Here is a 22,006-nt window from a genome sequence, read left to right on the forward strand (position 1 = left end):
TGTGCCGCGGACACGCTAACCACTCAGCCATCGTGCTGCTTACCTTAAATGCATCCATCCATCATCTGTTTTTTTTTTTCTCAGTAGGGTCGCGGGGGTGCTGGAGCCCATCTCAGCCATCCTCGGGCAGTGGGCAGGGGACACCCTGAACTGGTTGACAGCCAGTCACAGGGCAAACTGAGATGCAAAGTTTTTTTATCTATTTATTTATTTATTATTATTATTGTTAATGTATTATTTGTAGGATCAGTAAAAGAAAAAAAATGGGACTTTTAGTCCCAAAAACATGCTATTTAAAAAAAGTTTGATTTACTTTTAGATACAACTCTATGAAAAGTAAATGTTTTGAATAGCTTACTGCTACTTGTAATATGAGACGATTTAAAGGGAAAAATGTCCAGATTTTTACTAGTTTGGAACTCTAAATAATTGAGTTGTTTTAGTGGTCCACATAAAAGGATGTTGTTTGCCACCTCTGGTTCCTATTCCTTGAGTTAGACTTGGAGAGAGATGTTTTTGTGACTATTTACGTCAAATTGAATACTTTTGTTGGTGATTGTTTCGTATGTTGTGTATGAGATCATTTCATGACATCATTGTAACCAGAAAAATTAACCCGATATGACTCTAACCAGGTAAGTCCAGTCTGAGAATGGGATTAATGAGAAGATGAGTGTCAGATCTTCAAGGCAGGTTTGTGTGAAGGGAGGGCGTCACAATTGCAGTCTGTCATTTTGATGGCTAACCAGCACTAGCGAGACAGCGGCCCAAAGACTAAATTAGCATAACAAGCCTCCCATTGACGGGTGCTAGTGACACAGGGGGGCGTTGGAAGTTGGGGGGGGGGGGTAATGGGGGGCAGTGGGGGACTGGAATGGTAGTAAAGAGTCAATGGAGGGGGATGCTCCAGATGGAAGTAGACCCCCAGCAGCTGTGGACTGGCCCTCACTTCCCTGATGTCATCTGTCGCGTAGCTTTGAGCGCAGAGTCATCTGGCCAATGAGTCGTATTAACCAACTCTGTCCGTCAAACGCAACTTGCACGTCACTCACTTAGCCAGGAATTAGCATGATGTTAGTTTGAAGGACAGTCTGGATGACCGTCATTAAAATATCAGTGCGGTTGGCGCATTGGTCCCCTCACACTCTGTTTGCTCCATTATTAGCTTGCTTTTTTTCCTCCAAATGAGGCTCATCGGGTGTAAGGAAGGATTGATTGCCGATCTTTCCTTCCCTCTCCATTCTCTTGTCACCGAGCATTGACCAACCTCCCCCCTGCGGAATTGGACACTTACTGATGGTGATGATGGCAATGATGGCGATGATGATTCAAGTTGGTTTTGTGGTCAATAGGCGGGCTTTGCAAACTTGCACGTTTTGGCTATAGTGTCTCGAAGAAATTACACAAACGTGGCCAGAAATCTGCCAATCTGTTACTAGGATCAACTTTATCTGACTTTTTAGGTTTAGTCAAGGGACAGGCTTTGCAAACAGGCCCCTTTTGGCGATAGTGTCTTGAAGAAATTGCCAAAGCTGGGTGAAAAATCCACCAACATAAGAATCTATTGATCTGACTCACTGGGTTGTTTGGTACTCGGTAAACCAATATATTGATTGGTATTTTTAAAATGACATAATTTATGAGGAGTTGCAAATGCTATTCTATTTTTTTATCGTGATTTTTTTTTTGTTTTTTGAGAACTACACCATATTTTAAAAACATTCAATAAAACTGCCAAACCTGCTCTTCACACAAAAGCTAATTCTTCATCACACATTTTTTACTGTGTGATATGATAAGATCTATGAAATGATAATAATAATGCTAAAGCCTTTGTCCCATATCAATATACCACCAATACCACTTAAATTTGTCTCCCTTCCACATTCACTCAGTGGTGTTAAAGCTTCTTTTTGTCCTAAATAATGCTTTCAAAACAAGGTGCGAGCAGAGTTCTTTTGTGAAAACGTCACAAAATACTGGAAACAAGTATACCAGCATATTTTACCTTCAGTGCAGAAGGCGCTGGGCGAGGAGTGAGCGCGCACTGTCCTGTGTATAGCTCTGCCCATTCCTACCGCTCACCCAATCAAATTGCTTTAGGTGCTTTGCTAGAGCTTCTGCGTAAAGGGTTAGTTTTGGGTAAAAGTTTGCTTTGTGGCTCTTCATTATAAAGTGTCTCAACAATGAACACACATTTTAATGAGCTTCCATATAAAGAATTATTTAGCGGTTTACATCCACAACAAGGTCTGTTGGTGTGACACCTTGACTGTAAACTGTAAATCAAATTGTGTTCTATATATCCTGGAACAATCCCATTCTCTCATTCTCAGTAAAGTTCTGGCCTCACATGTGTACTCATAAAAAAGTCATATATGGCTTGTGAACCATACGTTCCCGACCCCTGATCTAATTGAAGTCCACTAGCTTAATGGTAACACTACTAGTATAACCCATCAAAGCAAGAGATCTTTTAACACAATCAGAACACTGACAGGTTCTTCACGGCTTCAAAAAGAAGTTTGTAGTGTTAAAGCTTATCAAGACCTCTGGATTGTATATTTTGTTTAGTATAATAAAAGCCGCGCCACTGAAGATTTCTCGCTACTAACCTGGCTAACCAAAGTTGTTTTTCTGATGTAGCTTTGCCTCTGAAGTGAATCTTTAATGACGTGCTGCCTAGCATCTGCACTAATAACGTTTGATCGGCTGCTTGTTAACTTTTACCCATCTGTCGTAAGCTAGCGACTAACAGACAATTTTTTATTAAAGTTATCAGATATATGCACCCATGCTAGTCTATGAATGCTTGTAGTGTACTTGCTGTCGAAGCTTTTCTGTTGTCAGCCATTTTGACTGTGCACTTATAAATCAAACAGCTTGTTCTGTACCTCATTTGTGCCTGGAATATAATATAATAGAATAGAATAGAATATACCTTTATTATCATTGTTACAAAATGGGTTGAACATATTGTGACAACATAATTGGATGTGGCACTCCAGTGTCACATTTTACTGAGAGAATTAAAAAAAACAAAAAAGATAATTTACACACCAAAGTGTGGGCATTTAGAGGCAGAAGATATTTACATTGGGTGTTTACATACAGTTTTGGGATTGTATTAGTGCAATATTGTATTAGTGCAATATTAATGCAAAATAGGCAACATTGTGCAAAGTAAGCTTAGGCATGAATACGATTTTACATCTGTATGAGGTAGTGTGTTTGCAAGAGTTTGTTTTTTGTGCAGTGTGTGTTAAGGGTGGTGATGGCTCTGGGGAAGAAACTGTCTCTGAGTCTGTTTGTTTTTGTTTTGTGTGACCTGTAGCGTCTGCCGGAAGGCAGCTGGTCAAAGAGGTGGTGGGCGGGGTGAGAAGAGTCCCTGATGATGTTTTTTGCTCTGCTGAGGTAGCGAGAGCAGGCAATGAATGAAATCTTGCTCAACACCTCATCTCCAGGAATTGTTTTAACCATCTCATAACCTTAAAGAACACCCAAAGTAAGAAAAAGTTGTTCCTCTTCAGCAACAATTGGTAATTTCTTCACACCAAGGACCAATTTTGGGCATATTGTATTAATACATGTTCAGGATTCCTGACTCAATAGATATTCCTGATTATTACAAAATATGAAATTAAGGAAGTTGATCCAGTGGCCATTAGTCATTTTTTCAAGTGTTCACATTCTTGCTCCAAATTACCGTATTTTCACGACTATAAGGCGCATCTAAAATCCTTTATTTATTTTTCAAAAGTTGACTATGCGCCTTATAATACAGTGCGCCTTATATTTGGATCAATATTGAGTCGCAAGGTCTCGCAACTAAGTCAAGTAGCCGCCGACTAGATTTTTTTCCCCGTCGGCAAAGTAGTCCACGGTGTATGCTGGCATATACATACACCGGCGTTTCATTTCCTCACCCATGTGTCAATCATCATTTAAATCGGTCACTAATGGCTAAAGTTATTCGGATGTAAAGGAAGCGGGTCCTTTTTAACCTTTACAGGCTCGCATAGGCTAAAGCGGAGCAAAACAAAGCCTGCAATTGGCCGAAAAAGATGTGAATTACATGTTTGGGTGCTCTACGGCCTGGAGAAAACATTTTTTTCTCCTATAGTCTGTATTTGTGAACAGGAATTATTGGGCTAAACAAACAGCTAGCAACAAGCAACGTCCATTGATGCAGATGTTTCTCGGCGGATTTCTTTATTTGTCGGCATTATTGCGTGTTTTGGAGTGTGTAAATATTTTACACGGTTGGATTTACTAGACTCACGGATGTAAGAGGACCATGGTTTTGTATTATTATTGAACGTGATGGCTGCGAGATGACTTTGGTGACCTACCCCGGCTTTATATTTTCCCAGTATCTTGTTTCAGGCTTATCTTGATGTTTCTGTGATGAGTCTATTTTTAAATTTAATTCAATTCAAAGTGTTTATTGTCATATGCACAGTAAAGAACCACATTTTCCTGCGCAAAGAAACTTACTTTGCTGTCCACACAGTTGCCAGCGAAAAAGAAAATAGAAACTAAGAAACGGTTGGCATTTTTTGAATCCCAAGAGAACCTTCCTAATGATATGTGGGATGACGCATTTGAGTGATTGGTGACATCGTACACACACCATGTCCGTACATGTCTAAAACACGTATTTCCTTCTTTGCAAGCCTTCGGAATGTTAAGGGGTTAATAAGTTTGACTGGACTATCTGACTGTTTTGTTGACGTTCCCACTGTAGCGCCTTATAGTCCGGTGTGCCTAATGTATAGTAAATATAGGACAAAAAAACTATTTTTGGGGGGTGCACCTTATAACACGTTGCACCTTATAGTCATGAAAATACAGTAACTATCAGAACATTGCTCTTACTGTCATAAGAAGTCTTAGAAAATAGAACTACAAATTGTTGCAAGTAAATGTAGATGAAAAAATATATTCGGGATTGATTAATTTGCTAAGCACCAACAGCCAACCCCAAAGCCCATTATGCCATCAAATAAGATCGGGCACATTAAAAAAATAATATACCCTTTTGCGACTTATGTGTGAGATTATATACAGTGCATCCGGAAAGTATTCACAGCGCTTCACTTTTTCCACATTTTGTTATGTTACAGCCTCATTCCAAATTGTATTAATTTAATCTCTTATCTCAAAATTCTACACAAAACACTCCATCATGACAATGTGAAAAAGGTTTTTTTTTACATTTTTTGAATTTATTAAAAATAGAAAATTAAGAAATCACATTTACATAAGTATTCACAGCCTTTGCTTAATACTTTGTTGATCCACCTTTGGCAGCAAATACAGCCTCAAGTCTTTTTGAATATGATCCCACAAGTTTAGCACACCTATCTTTAGGCAGTTTCAAGCTCAATCAGGTTGGATGGGAGACGTTTGTGCACAGCCATTTCCGGATCTCTCCAGAGATGTTCGATCGGATTCAAGTCTGGACTCTGGCTGGGCCACTCCAGGACATTCACGGAGTGGTTCTGAAGCCAATCTTTTGAGATCTTGGCTGTGTGCTTTGAGTCGTTGTCCTGCTGAAAAATGAACCTTCGCCCCAGCCTGAGGTCAAGAGCGCTCTGGAGCAGGTTTTCATCCAGGATATCTCTATATATTGCTGCATTCATTTTTCCTTCTATCCTGACTAGTCTGCCAGTTCCTGCTGCTGAAAAACAGCCCCACAGCATGATGCTGCCACCACCATGCTTCACTGTAGGGATGGTATTGACCTGGTGATGAGCGGTGCCTGGTTTCCTCCAAACATGGCGCCTGGCATTCACACCAAAGAGTTCAATCTTTGTCTCATCAGACCAGATAATTTTGTTTCTCATGGTCTGAGAGTCATTCAGGTGCTTTTTGGCAAATTCCAGACGGGCTTCCATGTTCCTTTTACTAAGGAGTGGCTTTCGTCTGACCACTCTACCATACAGGCCTGATTGGTGGATTGCTGCAGAGATGGTTGTCCTTCTGGAAGGCTCTCCTCTCTCCACAGAGGAACGCTGGAGCTCTGACATAGTGACCATCGGGTTCTTGGTCACCTCCCTGACTAAGGCGCTTCTTCCCCGATCGCTCAGTTTAGAAGGCCGGCCAGCTCTAGGAAGAGTCCTGGTGGTTCCAAATGTCTTCCATTTACGAATAATGGAGGCCACTGTGCTCATTGGGACCTTCAAAGCAGCAGAAGTTTTTCTGTATCCTTCCCCAGATTTGTGCCTCAAGACAATCCTGTCTCGCAGGTCTACAGACAGTTCTTTTGACTTCATGCTTGGTGTTTGTGCTCTGACATGCACACTCAACTGTGGGACCTTATATAGACAGGTGTGTGCCTTTCCAAATCATGTCCAATCAACTGAATTTACTCCAATTAAGCTGTAGAAAGATCTCAAGGATGATCAGTGGAAAAAAGATACACCTGAGCTCAATTTTGAGCTTCATGGCAAAGGCTGTGAATACTTATGTAAATGTGATTTCTTAGTTTTCTATTTTTAATAAATTCAAAAAAGGTTAAAAAAAAAAAAAAAAAAAAAAAAAAAAAAAAAAAAAAAAAAAAAAAAAAAAAACTTTTTCACATTGTCATAATGGGGTATTTTGTGTAGAATTTTGAGATAAGAGATTAAATTAATACAATTTGGAATGAGGCTGTATCATAACAAAATGTGGAAAAAGTGAAGCGCTGTGAATACTTTCCGGATGCACTGTACACATTGTTATAAAACTTCACATATTATGTTCACACTAAAGCTTATGTGTGAAATTATTAACACATTGTTATATCACTTTACACTTTATTTTCACACAAAACTGCAAAAGGGCCTTGTGTAGATCATTTTAACATTGCCGGTAATTTATAAAAACAACTAAAAAGAGCTGGAAAAAATTACCTCAATCACCTTTCAAGATGTCATTTTTGTTTTTGGTGTTGCTTGTTATCGAATTAATTTCCCCCCAAAAAATGCGACTTATACTCTAGTGCGATTTTTTTTTAAAAACATTTTTATTTTATTTTTTTTAACTTCTTAAATACGCATTTTTTTGGCTGCTGCGATTTATAATCCGGAAAATACAGTACATATTTACCCTGAAGTGCCATGTCCAATCTCGTTGCATACTATGTTTCACAACATCTCTATCAATGACAATAAAGACAATTCAATTTTAATGCACATGTAGACTCCCTCTAGGGGGCACCGCGTAGTTGTGCAGTGCTAACGATCCAGGACTGTCACTCCCGCTGGGATGGATGAGCCGGTGAAGTAAGCGCTCAGGGAGCCTCATTAGGATTCCCCTTTAATCCGTCTCTGACAGAACCGGCCCGAGCACAGGACGTCCCCGTGCACAACTGATGCATATGTGCATAATGTGGACGCTGTGTAAGGAAAATTATATTACATACATGACAGCAGCTGAACTTTAGCGTATGCACATTTAACTTAGTCACCGATACACTAACACACATACAAGCATGCACATTATTATAATGATGTGTTTTTTTTCCCTAACTCATAGATCTTCCATCATTCGTACTTGAGCATTGCTTTTGGAAATCCTTTACATATCATAAGAGCTTATTAGGGTGATTAGTTAACTTGAGGTAAGGATTGTTGGGAGGTAAGACGAGGACAATCGTTATTCTCGTTTGGTGTCTTGCCATCTCGCTTCTCTGCAGTGTTCTCTTCGCTGAGATGTATTGATCGGCACATCGACTGTTTTATCGATAATTGCTTCTTTAGTCATCCACAAACCTTGATCTGTGCTAATTAAGCGGCAGTTGTCGCACTGCCCTTTTCTGACTTTGTTTATGTAAGACAGGGCTTTTGTGTGCCTCCTAACAAAAAGACTCTAAGGGAAACTCGTCGACAACACACTGCAAAACATTTTTGTCAGGTTCCTATATAAGCCAGAGGAGCGGATCTTAATGATATAGACACAAAATAAGATTTTATTAAATGATTTATTATCAAGAAAATGAATTGGTATCGGATAGTGTACAGAAACAGAACAAGGAAATGTACTGGGATCTTCAAAACTACTCTAAACAAATTCTCTGCTACAAAACGTTGAAATACTTAAGTAAATCCAAATTAACACAACTTAACCGTGAAAGGAATATAATGCAGGATGGATTGAAATACTGGTTAGTTTTACCCGAACAGAACACGAAAGGAAAAGAATGTTTTGGTTTTTTTGTTTGTTTTTTTGGTGCTTTGTGTTTTTTTTAGATGTATGTGTCTTTTGCCTTTGGATCTGTTTTTGTTTCTTTGTTTTTTGATTTGATCACCAATTTTTTTTTCTATAAAATTACTCTAAAAGTTTACAACAAATATCAATGTTATCAATAATAAAGTTCCTTTTAAAGTTGTAAATAGGTCATTTACATGTTGCACATTTACACTTGTACAACAATTTCTGGTCTGCTTGCCCTCCTAATTTTTTGGCTAGATAAAAGTGCAGACGTGGAAAAATAGCTGCTCAATATTTTCGTTTTTGTGTGTGTGTGTGTGTGTGATTACCAGTAATCTCTGTTGTGCTAAGGGGGGTGTTTTGCCTCCCACAACATGGCACGCTCCTTAAGCCATCAGGCATCGGGAGGGATGCCTAATTGAACATGATAAAGTGTAAAGTTAATTACCCCTCGTGCATGTCACTGATAGCCCCGAGAGGGGGTCCGCCTCAGGCACAGCTGCTACGTTGTTTTCCCGTGTATGTGTGTTTGCGAAAAAGAAGGGGACAAAAGAGCTCCCCCGAGGGTCGTGCGGTGGGTGATTGCAACAATCGGCTTTTAAAGATACGTCTGTCCCACTGCTGCGCCACTACTTAACACGCCGGTCCCGCCGTGGCACAAACGCACACATAGAATTTGGTCCAAGCTGGTTTTAAACGGTATTTGGATTGAGGATCAATTGATTCGCGTTTTTCAGGGCCGATACCAATTATCAGCATTAAGAGGAGTATAGGGGGCTAATTATCAATAGTTTGAGCTGATAAAAACTTAAAAATCGACATAAGAATTTTTTAATCATTCAAAACGAAACAAAGAATATTTGTTATGAATTCACACAAAACTGTGAGCATTAATTATATAGGGAGATAGAGGTTCGGCTGCATCTGAGCTTAAAATATCCAAATTCAAATAGATTAAATATAAATAAAAATAAAGATACCAATCCGTCAAATGAACAAATATCGATGCTGATAGTCTGTCGACCTCTAGTTTGGATACATACCGACTTTTTGCACTATAAGGTGCACCGGATTATAAGGCACACCTCCAAAATTAGTCTTGTCATATTTCTCATACAGATAGTGCACAGTACTATAAGGCGCATGAAATATAAGACTACTGTAAGAGATACTTTGTGTATTCGTGTATAACCGCTAGGCTTTTATACACTTGCTTTCTATATTAATGCAATTATTGATCAGTCCATAAGTGTCGCTGACCCAAATCTCAAAACATTGTATGCAAAGGGAATCGAATCAAAGTTGTTGCGATGAAAGGACCGACACTTTACCACTGGAAGAAAAGGCTTTAGAGCAGGGGTCTCTCACCTTTTTTAAACCGAGTGCTACTTTTTTTTACTCATCAGTGTTTGATATGCATTTCCAAAATAACAACTTATCATTTTGTTAATATGTTATTATCAGGTTCATTATTGGAAGTAGGGTTAAATAGACACTGTCAACTACTAAAAAAAAAATCATTTTACCCAGAAAATAACAATGACTAAGTACTCCTGAGATATTTTCAGAACGGTAATTTTTTTATTATTTTGTTGAAAACAGGCACCGTGAGTAAAAAGAAACAGGTGATGATGCGATAACCTTTAATGTCTTTTCGTATGTCATCTGTACCACTCGTGGTCTTGAGGCAACGTATCGGCGCTCACACGACCACTACTTGGTTTCAATTCCCGTTGCATACAATGTTTTGTGATTGACGTTAGCAATGTTTATCGATTGATCATTTATTGCTCTATCATTGCTCAAATATGGTGTTATACCATAAAACCTTGTATGGTAACGCTTACTTTTTATGCTTCAATACTTTGAATCCATTTCCAATGTTATGCAGAGTTTTGTTCAGTATAAAAGGTGCACCAGGTTATAAGATGCACGTTCAAATTTTTTGCCCATTTGGATTTTTTGGGTGCACCTTTATTGTTGAAAAATACAGTATACTGTATATATTTTTTAGGACATCTCATCCCATTCGCAACTAAAGACGTCAAAATTGAAATAGACTATTAAATCTCTACAAAGTCAACCCATTGCTATGATTGTAATGTCTAATCTAATGGTGTGTTCGAGGTGTCGGGGCTGCCAGCCTGGCCAAACTGACCTTCATGGTGGGGGGAGCCAAGGAGGAGTATAATGCTGCACAGGAGCTCCTGACTTGCATGGGTGCCAACGTTGTCTACTGCGGGCAAGTCGGCACAGGACAGGTCAGAGAATTACTCTCTTATATAAACTAAATTGAGGTGGTGAGTCTTATACAGATCAGATTAAGTTTGTAATCCATTTCAGGCTGCAAAAATCTGCAACAACATGCTGCTGGCCATCGGGATGATCGGGACCGCGGAGACCATGAACCTTGGCATCAGGTAAGCTAAGTCTGACCTTCCAATTACATTTTAGGACAGGGGTGGGACTCGCCTAGTAGGTGTCTCTAAAGCGGGCCAGATTTGGTAAAATGTGTGAGGGTTGACTATTCAGCCTGGCATTCTTTGAACGTTCTAATAAATTCACCTTCCGTCAAAAGTTTGCGATGCCTGGCGATCATAGTTCAGCCTCGTAGCTTGCCTTTGCAGCTACGAGACTCTGGGATCTCGTGAAAAAGCAGCCTCCAGTTGCTTCACCCTTTCACAGCGTTCTTTTCCAGTTAGTGTTTTTTTGTCTGCATGTTTCGTCTGGAAGTGCATTATATGTATATATATATATATATATATATATATATAAAACTTAACAATAACATGATGTTATTTGACGAATGCATATCAAACTTGGTGCAAATCGGTAACAAAAAAGTAGCTCTCTGCTACCAAAAGGTTGATAACCCCATGTTTTAGGAAGTTTTTACCGCTTGCGTCCACATTTGGAAACGTTGACTTTACGAAAGGGTCAGTGTGGCCCCCGAGATGAATGAGGGGGCGTGTTCACCAGCTTTGAGTTGCATCTGCTGATTGAGCGCTCCAAGATCCTGTCAGTTGACACGGCTTAAATCAGACAACATATAAGCGAGTCATCACAATGATAGATCTTATAGACCAAGAATGTCAAATATACGGCTTGCAGGCTGGATACATAAGTCTCTAGTCTGATTTTTTTTTAGTTTTGTTTTGTTTTATTAATGCAAACAAAATGCCCTCTCCAGCTACTATAGGGCAGTGTTGAATTTGTTTAGCGAGGGGATTTGGTTCAAGTTTATAACTGTTTACTCAACTATTAAAATAAACCAGTTGTCAAACATGAAAATCATTTTCCCCACTGTTAATGACGATAATTTGTAGGATAGGCCACCAAAGTAGGGTGAACTATGGTAAGCTACGAATTTTAGGCTGACATCCGTATACTGATCCGGCCCACCTCAGATCAGAAAGTCTGGATCTGGCCCCAGAGCCAAACTGAGCTCGTTTTAGGCCTTAACTCGTTCATTGACGTCTATAACCGTCATAGCAACTCCCTAGTTGGTGCATGTCTAAATTCCAGCCCTGGGGCCAGGTACGCCGTGATCCAATTTTTACTGGCTTTGCGACCTCTGTTTTAGGATTATCAATATGTGGCATACCAGTAATGACCGTATTTAAAATAAAATTGTATTAAAAAAAAAATCGCCAAATGGTAGTGGCCCTTTGAACCACCTTGCCCCTAGCGCTCTGTGAGAATTTTAGCCGACCCCATTTACGATATGGCGGCTGTAAATAAAAAAAGGAAAGATGACTGTGAGGAAATTAAGGTATTTGTTTACCGAAATCCGAAAACAATTGCGTCTGCCTTACTTGCCAAGAGACTGTGGCTGTTTTTAAGAATATAAAATCAAGAGGCACTTCTAGACACAACATGTTGACTACAAAAAGCTAACTTGAAACGGTCAACTGGAAGCCGTTTTAACGGTACAACAGCGTTTTTTCACGAGACCTTGCAGGTCAAATGAAAATACTACAAAGGCCAGCTACGGAATCATGACGCTGATTGCCAGGCACTGCAAACCTTTCACAGAAGGTGAAGTTTTCAAAGAATGTTCAAAGAATGGCAGGCTGAATTGTCGGCCATCTCACATTTTCAGTTTACCATATCTGGCCCGCTACCTAAAAAGTTTGGACACCCCTGCTCTAAATAATATACATCGCCCGTGCTAGGCGACTTCCTCCATTCTGAGTCTTTGTACGCCAAACTCAATGCATGGGGCCAGTTTGACTGATTTATCATCGCTGAGACAGAAGAGCAAAATTGGCATGAGCCATCGCGCATAAATCCTCACGCCCGGCCACTGAAATATGACCGCATTAAAAGGAACACCGCAGATTTACACAAACACGTGCACATGCGTTCCTATTTATATGCTGACACACTCAAGCTTGTGACTTTTACCAAATGACTTTGCACATTAGAGCCGCGTGCAAGGAGGATAAACCATCAGGAGATGTTTTCGGGTCAATTTTAAGACCTAAGAACAAACGCACTTCGATTTTACAAAAAAATAATTCCTCTTTAAAACACACACACGACATAATAAAAACGGTATCTTGCACGACTTGGCTAATAAAGTCGGCATTTCCCCAAACAAGCGTGTATTCTTACCTGTCCACTTATATAGTACACAGACACACAGTTTCTTTCATGATGCCAATTTGTTGATCTCAGATGGAGACTCTCCCCGTCTCCACCGGAGCGTGACGTTCATGGAGTGCGAGGAATCGCCACGCATGACAATTATAAACACACACACAAGCTGTCTTTTTATGCCCTGCGCCTTATTCCTCGTCCCTATTTGTCTTACCTTCTTTTAATCCCTTCTACTGTGCTTTGCCTCATTTGTGCCGGCTGTAATTTTTGCAGCCAGTCAAGCATTGAGGGTAAGATGGGGTGGGGGAGGGAGTGCAGAGGAAAGGGAGTGGGGGCAAAATTGGGATTTTTTTAATGACGTATTTCAGGGACGCAACTTTTTTTTTTTAAAAATGAACAATCCTGAGGGAAAAAAACAAATCTAAAAGACACAAACTTATTCTCTTCTCTACTCTATAGGTTGCTTCAGAGTACGAGTCTCACTCAAAACAAAAAATGCAGAGCTAGGTCCGAAAAAGAAAAAAGGTCATATGAATCCTCTTGTTTGTGGTTTAATTCATGCTAATGAAGTGAATTATTGAAAAAATAACACTACCTTTTGGCACAGATGAATACAATGCTTTATTTTGCCGTAAAATAAGACAACGCTAGTTTTCAAAGCAGGAAAGAACAATGATATGTTTTGCCATAGAAGACAACGCTACATTCCCATGATAAAGAACATGATGCTAATTTTTGGGCTTGAAAGAATGCAATGCTAATTTTGGTCACTGAAGATGACGTTAGCTTCCCGCACAGAAGAACACGGGGCTAATGTTTCCCGTTTCAAAAGATCACACTAGATTTTGACACAGAAGAACACAATGCTAATTTGTTGAGTAAAAAAGGACTACGCTAGTTTTCCACACAAAAGAACACTATGATAATTTTTGCTATTAAGGGAGGTGATGGTAGCTCTCCGCTTATAGGAATACAAAGCTAATTTTGGGTGCAGAAGATGGCAATGTTAGTTCAGTGCAGGACAACTCAATGGTATTTTTGACATGAAAAACAACGCTAGATTTCCATGCTTAAGAACATGATGCTGCTTTTTGCCATAAAAGACGGCCACGCTAGCTTTTTGCTTGAAAAAATGCTACGCCAATTTAGGTCGCTGATGATGACGATGTTAGCTTTACATGCAGAAGGACAAGGTGCTAATTCCTTTTGTAATAGAAGACAACGCTAATTTTGGACGCAGGAGACCACGATTCTAATTAGTCCCATGAAAGAAGATGACACTAGCTGTTGATGCAGAGAAACCTGGTGCAAATTTTTCCCATAAAAGAAGGCTAAGCTAGTTTTTGACGCAGAAGTCAAGTCATGTTTATTTGTTTAGAAGAATACGATGCTAATATTACCCAGTCGATGCTAGTTTATCACACTTTGGAAAACAATGCAAACTTTTGTCATTGAAGAAAGTGATGATCGCTTTCTGCTTAGAAGAACACAACGCAAAGTTTGCGTGTTGAAAATGAGGTTTCCGTGCCTAAAGAAAAAATTTAAATTTCCCCGCTCAAAAAGCCATTGCGAACTTTCCACGAAATTGAAGAGAACACTAGCTTTCCGTGCAGAGGATGACAATACTAATATCTAGTGTGGAAAAATGACAATGCTATATTTAAATTCATAGAAAAACTTAATTACTTACTTTTAAAAAGAACAAGAAATTAGTTCTTAGCGTGGAAAAATAACATTCAGATGATAACTGATTACCAATTTTTTTTTGTACATTGAAGTAGTTTATCGGCATGAAAAAAATACTGTGCTACTTTTGGCTACAGATGATGGTGATACTTTTGTTTTGTTTTGAAGAACATTGCGCTAGCTATGGTAGCTATTATTATGCTAGTTTTGGCACACTGGGTCCACAAGAGAAAGAGAAATGAAGTACATTTTTCTCTTATTTTCTTATGTGTAAATTATAACTGACTTTTAAATGTACCCTCCTTGCTAACAAAAATATTTTCTTTTTGACCTAATAACGTAGTTTAATACAGTATTCTGGTAATAATAGATATGATCTATTTTTAACTCGCGTCCATATTTCTAATCAACTTTTTAGCTTACATGCACCCTCAGTCCTAGCGATGAAAAATGTGCCCCCCCCCTTCCCAGCACCTCATTTTCCTCTCCCTCATGTACATGAACATGAAAAAGGAGAATGGCACATGCACGTATCTTATTCCCATGCCGTTCTTTTAAAAAGGTCATCACAACAGGCTGCCATTTTTAGCAACCAGGAATTAAATCTTCATTTCCTTGCCTCCTGCGTTCAATTGATTAGCTCTTATAAATGTGCTTGTTGCCTCCTATAAATGAAGCCGTTAAAGCCGACGCTCACGCTAATTAGCTCTTTAGCGTAATAACAAACAGCAGTTTAGACTTTGGATGAGACGCAAATCGCAGTGCATAATATTGACAGTGTTACAAACAAACTGCCAGCGTATCCAGTGTGTGAAAAAGTATTTGCCTCCTTCCTGATTTCTGTGTTTGATGCATATTTATCACCGATCAGCAAACCAATTTTAATATCGCGCAGAAACAACTCAAGGGAATACAGAATGCAGTTTTGAAATATTGATTCAATTTATTGAGACACCAAAAAAAATCAAAACCTATCTGGTCCTATGTGAAAAACCTAACCTAATAACAGGTTGGGCCACCTTTGGCAGCAATAACAGAAATCAAATGTTTACGTTAATTGGTAAAATTGTTTCAAATCTGCCATATTGGAGGGTTTTCTCGCATGAACTGCCCGTGACTCCACAACATTTCAATTGGATCTAAATCCGTACTTTGACTTGGCCCTTCCTTTTGTTTTTTTCAAGGTATTTGCTAATGTGCTTCGAATCTTTGTCCTGGTGAAGGATACAAGAGCGCTTCAGTTTGAAGGCATAAACTGATGGCTCTACGTTCTCCTTCAGGATCTTCTGGTGAACATCAGAATTTATAATTCAGTCAACCACAGAAAGTTGTCCTGGTCCTGAAGCAGCAAATCAGCCCCAGACCATCAGACTGCCACCACCATGCTTTACCGTGGCATCATGTTCTTTTTGTCAAACGTTGTGACATTTTTACGGGCTGCACATCTTCAATTTTTGACTCATCAGTCCACAGAATGTTTTTCGACAGTTTTGACGATAATCACGATGCTTTATTTTATATGTAAGACGACTCTTTATGTTCTTTTGTTACAGAACCGGTTGCATGGGAACTTTCCCATGGATGCCATTTTTGGCCAGTACCGCTCTTATAGTGTAGTCATTAATACTGTCCTTAACTGAGGCCAGCGAGGCCTGCAGTTTTTGGGATGTTTTTCAAGGTTTTTCTCTAAATTCCTGGATGATCTGTCGTCACACTCTTGCAGCCATCTTATGCTGTCGAACACTCCTGGGAAGGTTTTCCACTGTTCCCAATTTTCTTCATTTGTTGATAATGGCTCTGACAATGGCTCTGACAAATGGCTCTGTGACCTTTTCCGGACTGATAGATTTCAATCACTTTTTTATCTTTCCTTCTGGAATTTCTTTGGATGGTGGCATGTCATTTGTGTTCTTGAGATTTTGTAGCCTACTTCGCTCTGCAGATTCAATGTAAGTGATTTCTTTATTCAACTCAGGTGGTGGCATTCAATTTTTGGGGTGTGGCCTGTGGAATTGAACTCGGTTCTCCCAAAACTGTGGTTAGCCACAGTTACTTTGGGATTTAACGATAGGGCTACTTTTTGACATAGAGCAAGATAGGTTGAGATTTTTTTTCCCTAATAAATTAAATCAACATTTTTAAAATTCATTTTGTATTTCCTTGGGTTGTTTCTGTGTGACTTTAAAATTGCTTTGATGATGTGAAACCTTGAGAGTGATTATGCAAAAAACAGAATTCAGGTTGGGGGTAAATACTTTTCACGACACTGTAATTGCTTCAGTTCGTTTGTGTCCATGACAATCTTGTTAAAGCGTGACATGTCGCTTTTGCCACGCGGTGTGAAGAACATCTCCGCTGTGCCTGCTAACAACCGTTTGAGCGGTAATGCGTGCAACGGTAGGGGGGGTTGGAAAATCATTGATTTATTGTTAACGGGAGACAACAGCCCGGCGTAACAAACGATCGGAGCGCTCGGACGCGCTTTATTGCGTGCTCGGCCCGTACCCTTTTTTAGCCGCTGACCCGGAACGCAGGGAGGGGCCGCCACTGGTGTCGAGCATATGTCTCCTTGAGTCTTCAAAAAGGGGGACGTGTCAGCATAGTCGGAAGGAAAAGCCTAGATGAAAAAGCCATCAGAGATTTTGCTTTGGAAAACCAATGTAATCTTCAACTTGTTCATAGCCAACGAGGGCTATAGACCCCTGGGATATGGCAACCCTGCCTTATTTATTAACAACCCAACATTTTAGCATGATCAAAAAACTCTCACAAGGTGTCGGACGGACCCAAATGCAGAACAACAGGTAGGCGGAATACAAGGGATGTGATAAACTTTCAACAGGGGGTGGCATTTATTTAATGATAACAAAATTATTTTAATAGGAAGAAGGGGGTTGGGGGACCAGAATTGCTGAGGAGCGAAACTTGAGAGGGAGTCTTGGATGATGCAAATTTTAAAAGGGAGATTTAGTAGTACTTTTAAAAAGATGGCTGGATTGGAGGATCCTTGTACAAAGAGGGGACTGAAGAAAGAGGTCTGGGAGTAGAAGCTTGAAATCATCAATGGGAGATTTTGGAGTACCTTTAAGAAAAGTGGTTGGAGTAGCAGGTTGTGGAGTGGGTGAACTTGGAACAAGGGGGGAACTGAAAAGTGCGTGGAGAAAAATTAAAACGATTCCGCAGCGTGGGGTGGGATCCCGGAGTACCTATGGTACAAGTGGCTAATTGGGGTAGAGAGACAACGTTAGGGAGACTGGAAAATGGGGTAGCACTGCCAACTTTGGAGAAGGAGAGGGGCTGCAGGCGCCAAACCATGACCAAAACGTATACAATTCAGACTTAACAATGCAGATGACGAGTTACGTTTTTAAGATGACTGGTTTGGTCGGCGTCATTGAAAATGCCAAAATGCCAGTCTGCTATTGGTTTGCATCACAACATTATGAATATACAATTCGCTGAACTACCTCCCTCGATGCCTCTCTGTTTTGCCATTTAATTCATAATCTTGTGTGCTTCGTAATGCTTTGCAAGTCGGCAATACAGTACTGTAATTTCTGTACTGTATTTATTTGCTGTGAGTCCTAAGGCTTGCACTGAATAGGATAAGCAATTGCATGATGACCATGAAAACTAAATTTGTGATTACCAAGAAATCACCAGGGGTGTCATGGAACCACTTCCTGTGGTGTGTCTTGGGCAAGTACAGACTGGTGGCGCCCATCCCTCCACAGGCCATTGTTTTGGGTAGGGGTTTACTCCCCCTTATAAAAACAGATCGTACATGTTTCCATGGTTACCAGTAGCAAGAGAAGCTTCCTGATCTGACTCATATACAGCACCGTCATCATCTGGTCGCTGTTGTATTTCGGTATAAAGCGTCGTATCTTTCTTAAGATCTCGGCATTCACCGCCAGCAGCATGTGAAAATACTAATACTAGATCTTAAATCACTATATACAATGTAGTTATTTTAATATTTTCCTGGGGTACTGAGGTCCAGAACGTGTTAGCTATGCATTACCATAAGTTTGTATCCCCCACTGTAAGACAATTTAACTTTGCGATCCCCACTTCACATCGGATGAATAGCTGATCCCGTCGTCTAATGGATGTCATTGTACAATTACACTGTAATTTAAGGAGTTATTAGTCAGCAGATGATGAAAAGCTGGAAAGAGTTGTGAGGGTTTAACAGGAATACTGAAAGCAAAGCTGATTTAACTAACTCGATGTGGCAACCGTCTGCACTACTATGCCGGCGCTTTTACTGAAGCCAGGGGTTGAAACAAAAAATGTTCAGTGACAAGTGAGCTTTATGACTCCCCCGCGCTGCTTAAACCACTTCACCTCCTGCTCCTCTGCCTTTTTTCTACGAAAGGGAGATGATGAAGGATAGACGTGGCACTAAACATCAATACTGCATTAGGCGGCGTTACAAAGCCTTCAGACATTAACGCTGAGGTATGATGCAAGGTTCAGCAGGGGTCACAATCTGCAACGTTTTTTTTTTCTATCCGTACCTTAAGGATGCTTCCTTGCATGACATAAAAATGAATGAATGAACAAAACTGCCACAAATTGCTTTTTATGTTGTCTTACTCTCATGCAATTATTGACACAACAATTCAAGCACAGAAACGGATTTTTTGAATTTAATTGTCTTTGTTATCATTCATATCAACGTTATAAAGCATTGCATGAGAGATTAGACATAGCACTCCAGTGTAAACATGTAATAAAAACTTTAAATAGTAAAAAAAGAACATACTGACAGATACATTTGAGACTGGCCAAAGTTATAAAAACAGTGAGCAATGAAAAAGAATAGTGCATCATAACAATAGTGCAATGAAAAGAAGTGCAAGAACTTTTCACAACAACAAAAAGAAAAAGTCATTTAAAAACATTTTATGTAGTAGCAGCAGCAATACCTTAACTTCAACTTTCAATTTTATTGTCAAATACGCGATATGCACAACAGACACACGGATGAAATTACTTCCTCTTCCCCCACATGCAATAAATAAGACACAATAGACATAAAGTATGCATATGAAAATATAAAAATGTTTAAGGTTTTGAATAAAAAATGTGCAAATAGCTGAATAAAGCAGTTTTGCATTGGTTTGGCAGAAGGCAGAGGTGGAAGTGCGTAAGGCTGGGAGAGAGTTCAGAGTCAGGGACTGATGGAATAAGCTATCCTTGAGTCTGCTGGTTTTGGCTCTGCAATCTTTGTGGCTTTGCATGTGAGGCAGAAGTTGTATAGGTACTTGGTCTCACATCAATGTCATGTGTGCTAGGGCTGGTAAATGGTCCGCTTTTCAAGTCACAGAAGACCTCCCAAAGCACTTTACGATGTGCTTCACACTTACCCATTCACACTCACACTGAGGCATGCACGGCACCTACCTGCCTATCGGGGGTATTAGGGGTTCAGTCCTTCGACATTTAACTACCTCCCGCCCTGATGGGATGGGAGAGCTTAAGATCAGTTGCGTGGCTTAGCATATGTACAAGCTATTGCGATTGTACGTGCTTCATAATTTTAGTCAGTACAGTGCATTGTGTTTTGTTTTGAGGATGTTTTTGTTTCATCCGTTTGTATTTATTTACGCCAATTTAATTAATATTGAATGGGGATTACCACTTGTGTGGTCCCTTCTAAAGGTTTTTTATTTTCCTTATGCTGAGGTTTTTTAATTTTTCCTTGCCCGCATGTCGGTTTCTTATCAGGGTGGTGTAATTGTCTGAAAATGTGTGTCTTAATCGTGTCGCAATGTGTTAGACATATCCCCACTAATTCTGCCAAGATTGTGATCTTATTCCAACTTGGACAGTGGGAATCTTGTTCATCAATTCATGTGTGTCACTAATTCGATAACGAGGCATTTGGCTACTGTAGGAGGTCATAGTTATTCACACCATTTACCTCCGCTTTATTGAATTTCTTTACTTTGATATTCAAAGCACTTAGCAGAAACCGTGACGCTTTGTTTTAATTGAACTGTCGGAGAGACCTGGCATGCCCCCTTAGTCGCTGCCGACACCCTCGAGACTATCCGCCTTGCCACATTGTATTGTAAGCAGCAGTGTTTAAACGCTGAAAACGAATAACCGCTTGTAATCCGGAAATTTACTGTTTCCACTTTCAAAGTAAACATTGACTTTTTGTGTCCTGGTTCTAGACTGGGCTTAGACCCCAAGCTTCTGGCACAAATCCTTAACATGTCGTCAGGTCGCTGCTGGGCCAGTGATACATACAACCCAGTCCCTGGTGTCATGGAGGGAGTCCCTTCTGCAAACAACTACCAGGGAGGTTTTGGAACCATGCTCATGGCCAAGGTAAATAAACAACAAGTAACAGTAAGTCTTCATTTTTGGTTTTACATTTTTCACTCAATCGTACATTATGTAGGGCACTTGTGTCAAACTCACATGAGACGATGCTGAGCAAAGCACTGGAGAAAAATGAGCCAACTTGCTGTTTTAAATTGGTCCCATTGATGTTGCCAAAGCTAAGCACCATTCACAACACCATATTCGCTGTTTACCATTAATCAACCAGAAAACATTTTAGGAAACCAACCATCCTAAAGTTGTTTGACTCCAAATGAAAGTCCCAGACGTGCTGTTTTTAAGGCAATACAAGAAATACAATATTGTAAAAAATAACACCTGGGTGTCTTTGCAAAAGCCGAGAGGAGCTTTAGCTCCTTTCTATAATAAATATGAAATCTAACTCTCTCTCACTCGCTCTCTCTTTCTCTCTCTCTACTTCTCTCGCTTTCTCTCTCTTCTCTCAAATCTCTTTCTGTCTCTCTTTCTCCTTTTGTCCTCTTTCTTTCCCTCTCTCTTACCCACCTCTCACACTTTTTCTCTGCTTCTCACTCTTCTCTGTTCCTCTTCTCTTTATCTTCTCTCTTGTTCTCACTCTTTTATTCTCTTTCTCTCTATTTTCATTCTCTCATTCTCTTCTCTTTTACTTTTTCTTTCTTTCTCTGTCTCTTTTGCTTTTTGTCTTTCTCCTTGTTTTTCTCTTTTTAACTTTTCTCTGTGTTTCGCTCTCTCCTCTTCTCTCATTAAATCTCTCTCTCTCACTTCCTCTTCTCTTTCTTTCCTTTTTCTCTTCTCTCTGTTTATAATTATCTCTCTCGTTCTAATTCTTCTTGTTTTCTCTCTTTCTCTTACCTTTTTCTGTTTTTCTCCCTTTGTCTTTCTGCCTGTTTTCTCTCTCTTAAACTCTCATTCTTCTTTCTCTGTCCCTCTTTTTTTTCTCTTTCTGTCCTTCACTCTTTCTCTCCTCTCTCTTTGCCCTCTCTCCTTCTCTTTTCTTTTTCTCTGTCTCTCTCTCTCTTTTTCTCCAGCTTCCTCTCTTTCTCTCTGATCTACTAGTCCAGCTCCCGTGAGAATGTTTTCTTCCATGTGATCCCCGAGCTAAAATGAATTTGACACCCCTGATGTAGGGAATGAAATTATTTGGGCTACTTGTTACACCCTTTGGTGCTCTCTATTCTGCTTC

General features: G+C 39.8%; 1 protein-coding gene across 3 annotated transcripts in view; it reads left to right on the plus strand.

Annotated features, from left to right (window-relative positions):
- The window catches only part of hibadha (3-hydroxyisobutyrate dehydrogenase a), a 32,486-nt gene that overhangs the window by 8,895 nt on the left and 1,585 nt on the right, over nt 1-22,006 (plus strand). For all 3 annotated transcript variants that reach the window (XM_088327854.1, XM_088327855.1, XM_088327856.1), the window contains exons 5-7: nt 10,324-10,457; nt 10,540-10,616; nt 20,673-20,829. In XM_088327854.1, coding sequence (XP_088183980.1) covers nt 10,324-10,457; nt 10,540-10,616; nt 20,673-20,829 — 368 coding nt within the window. The remainder of the gene's footprint in view (nt 1-10,323; nt 10,458-10,539; nt 10,617-20,672; nt 20,830-22,006) is intronic.

Source organism: Urocampus carinirostris, chromosome 2, assembly GCF_059441175.1.
Source record: "Urocampus carinirostris isolate Australia breed hairy pipefish chromosome 2, RoL_Ucar_1.0, whole genome shotgun sequence".
Lineage (NCBI taxonomy): Eukaryota > Metazoa > Chordata > Actinopteri > Syngnathiformes > Syngnathidae > Urocampus > Urocampus carinirostris.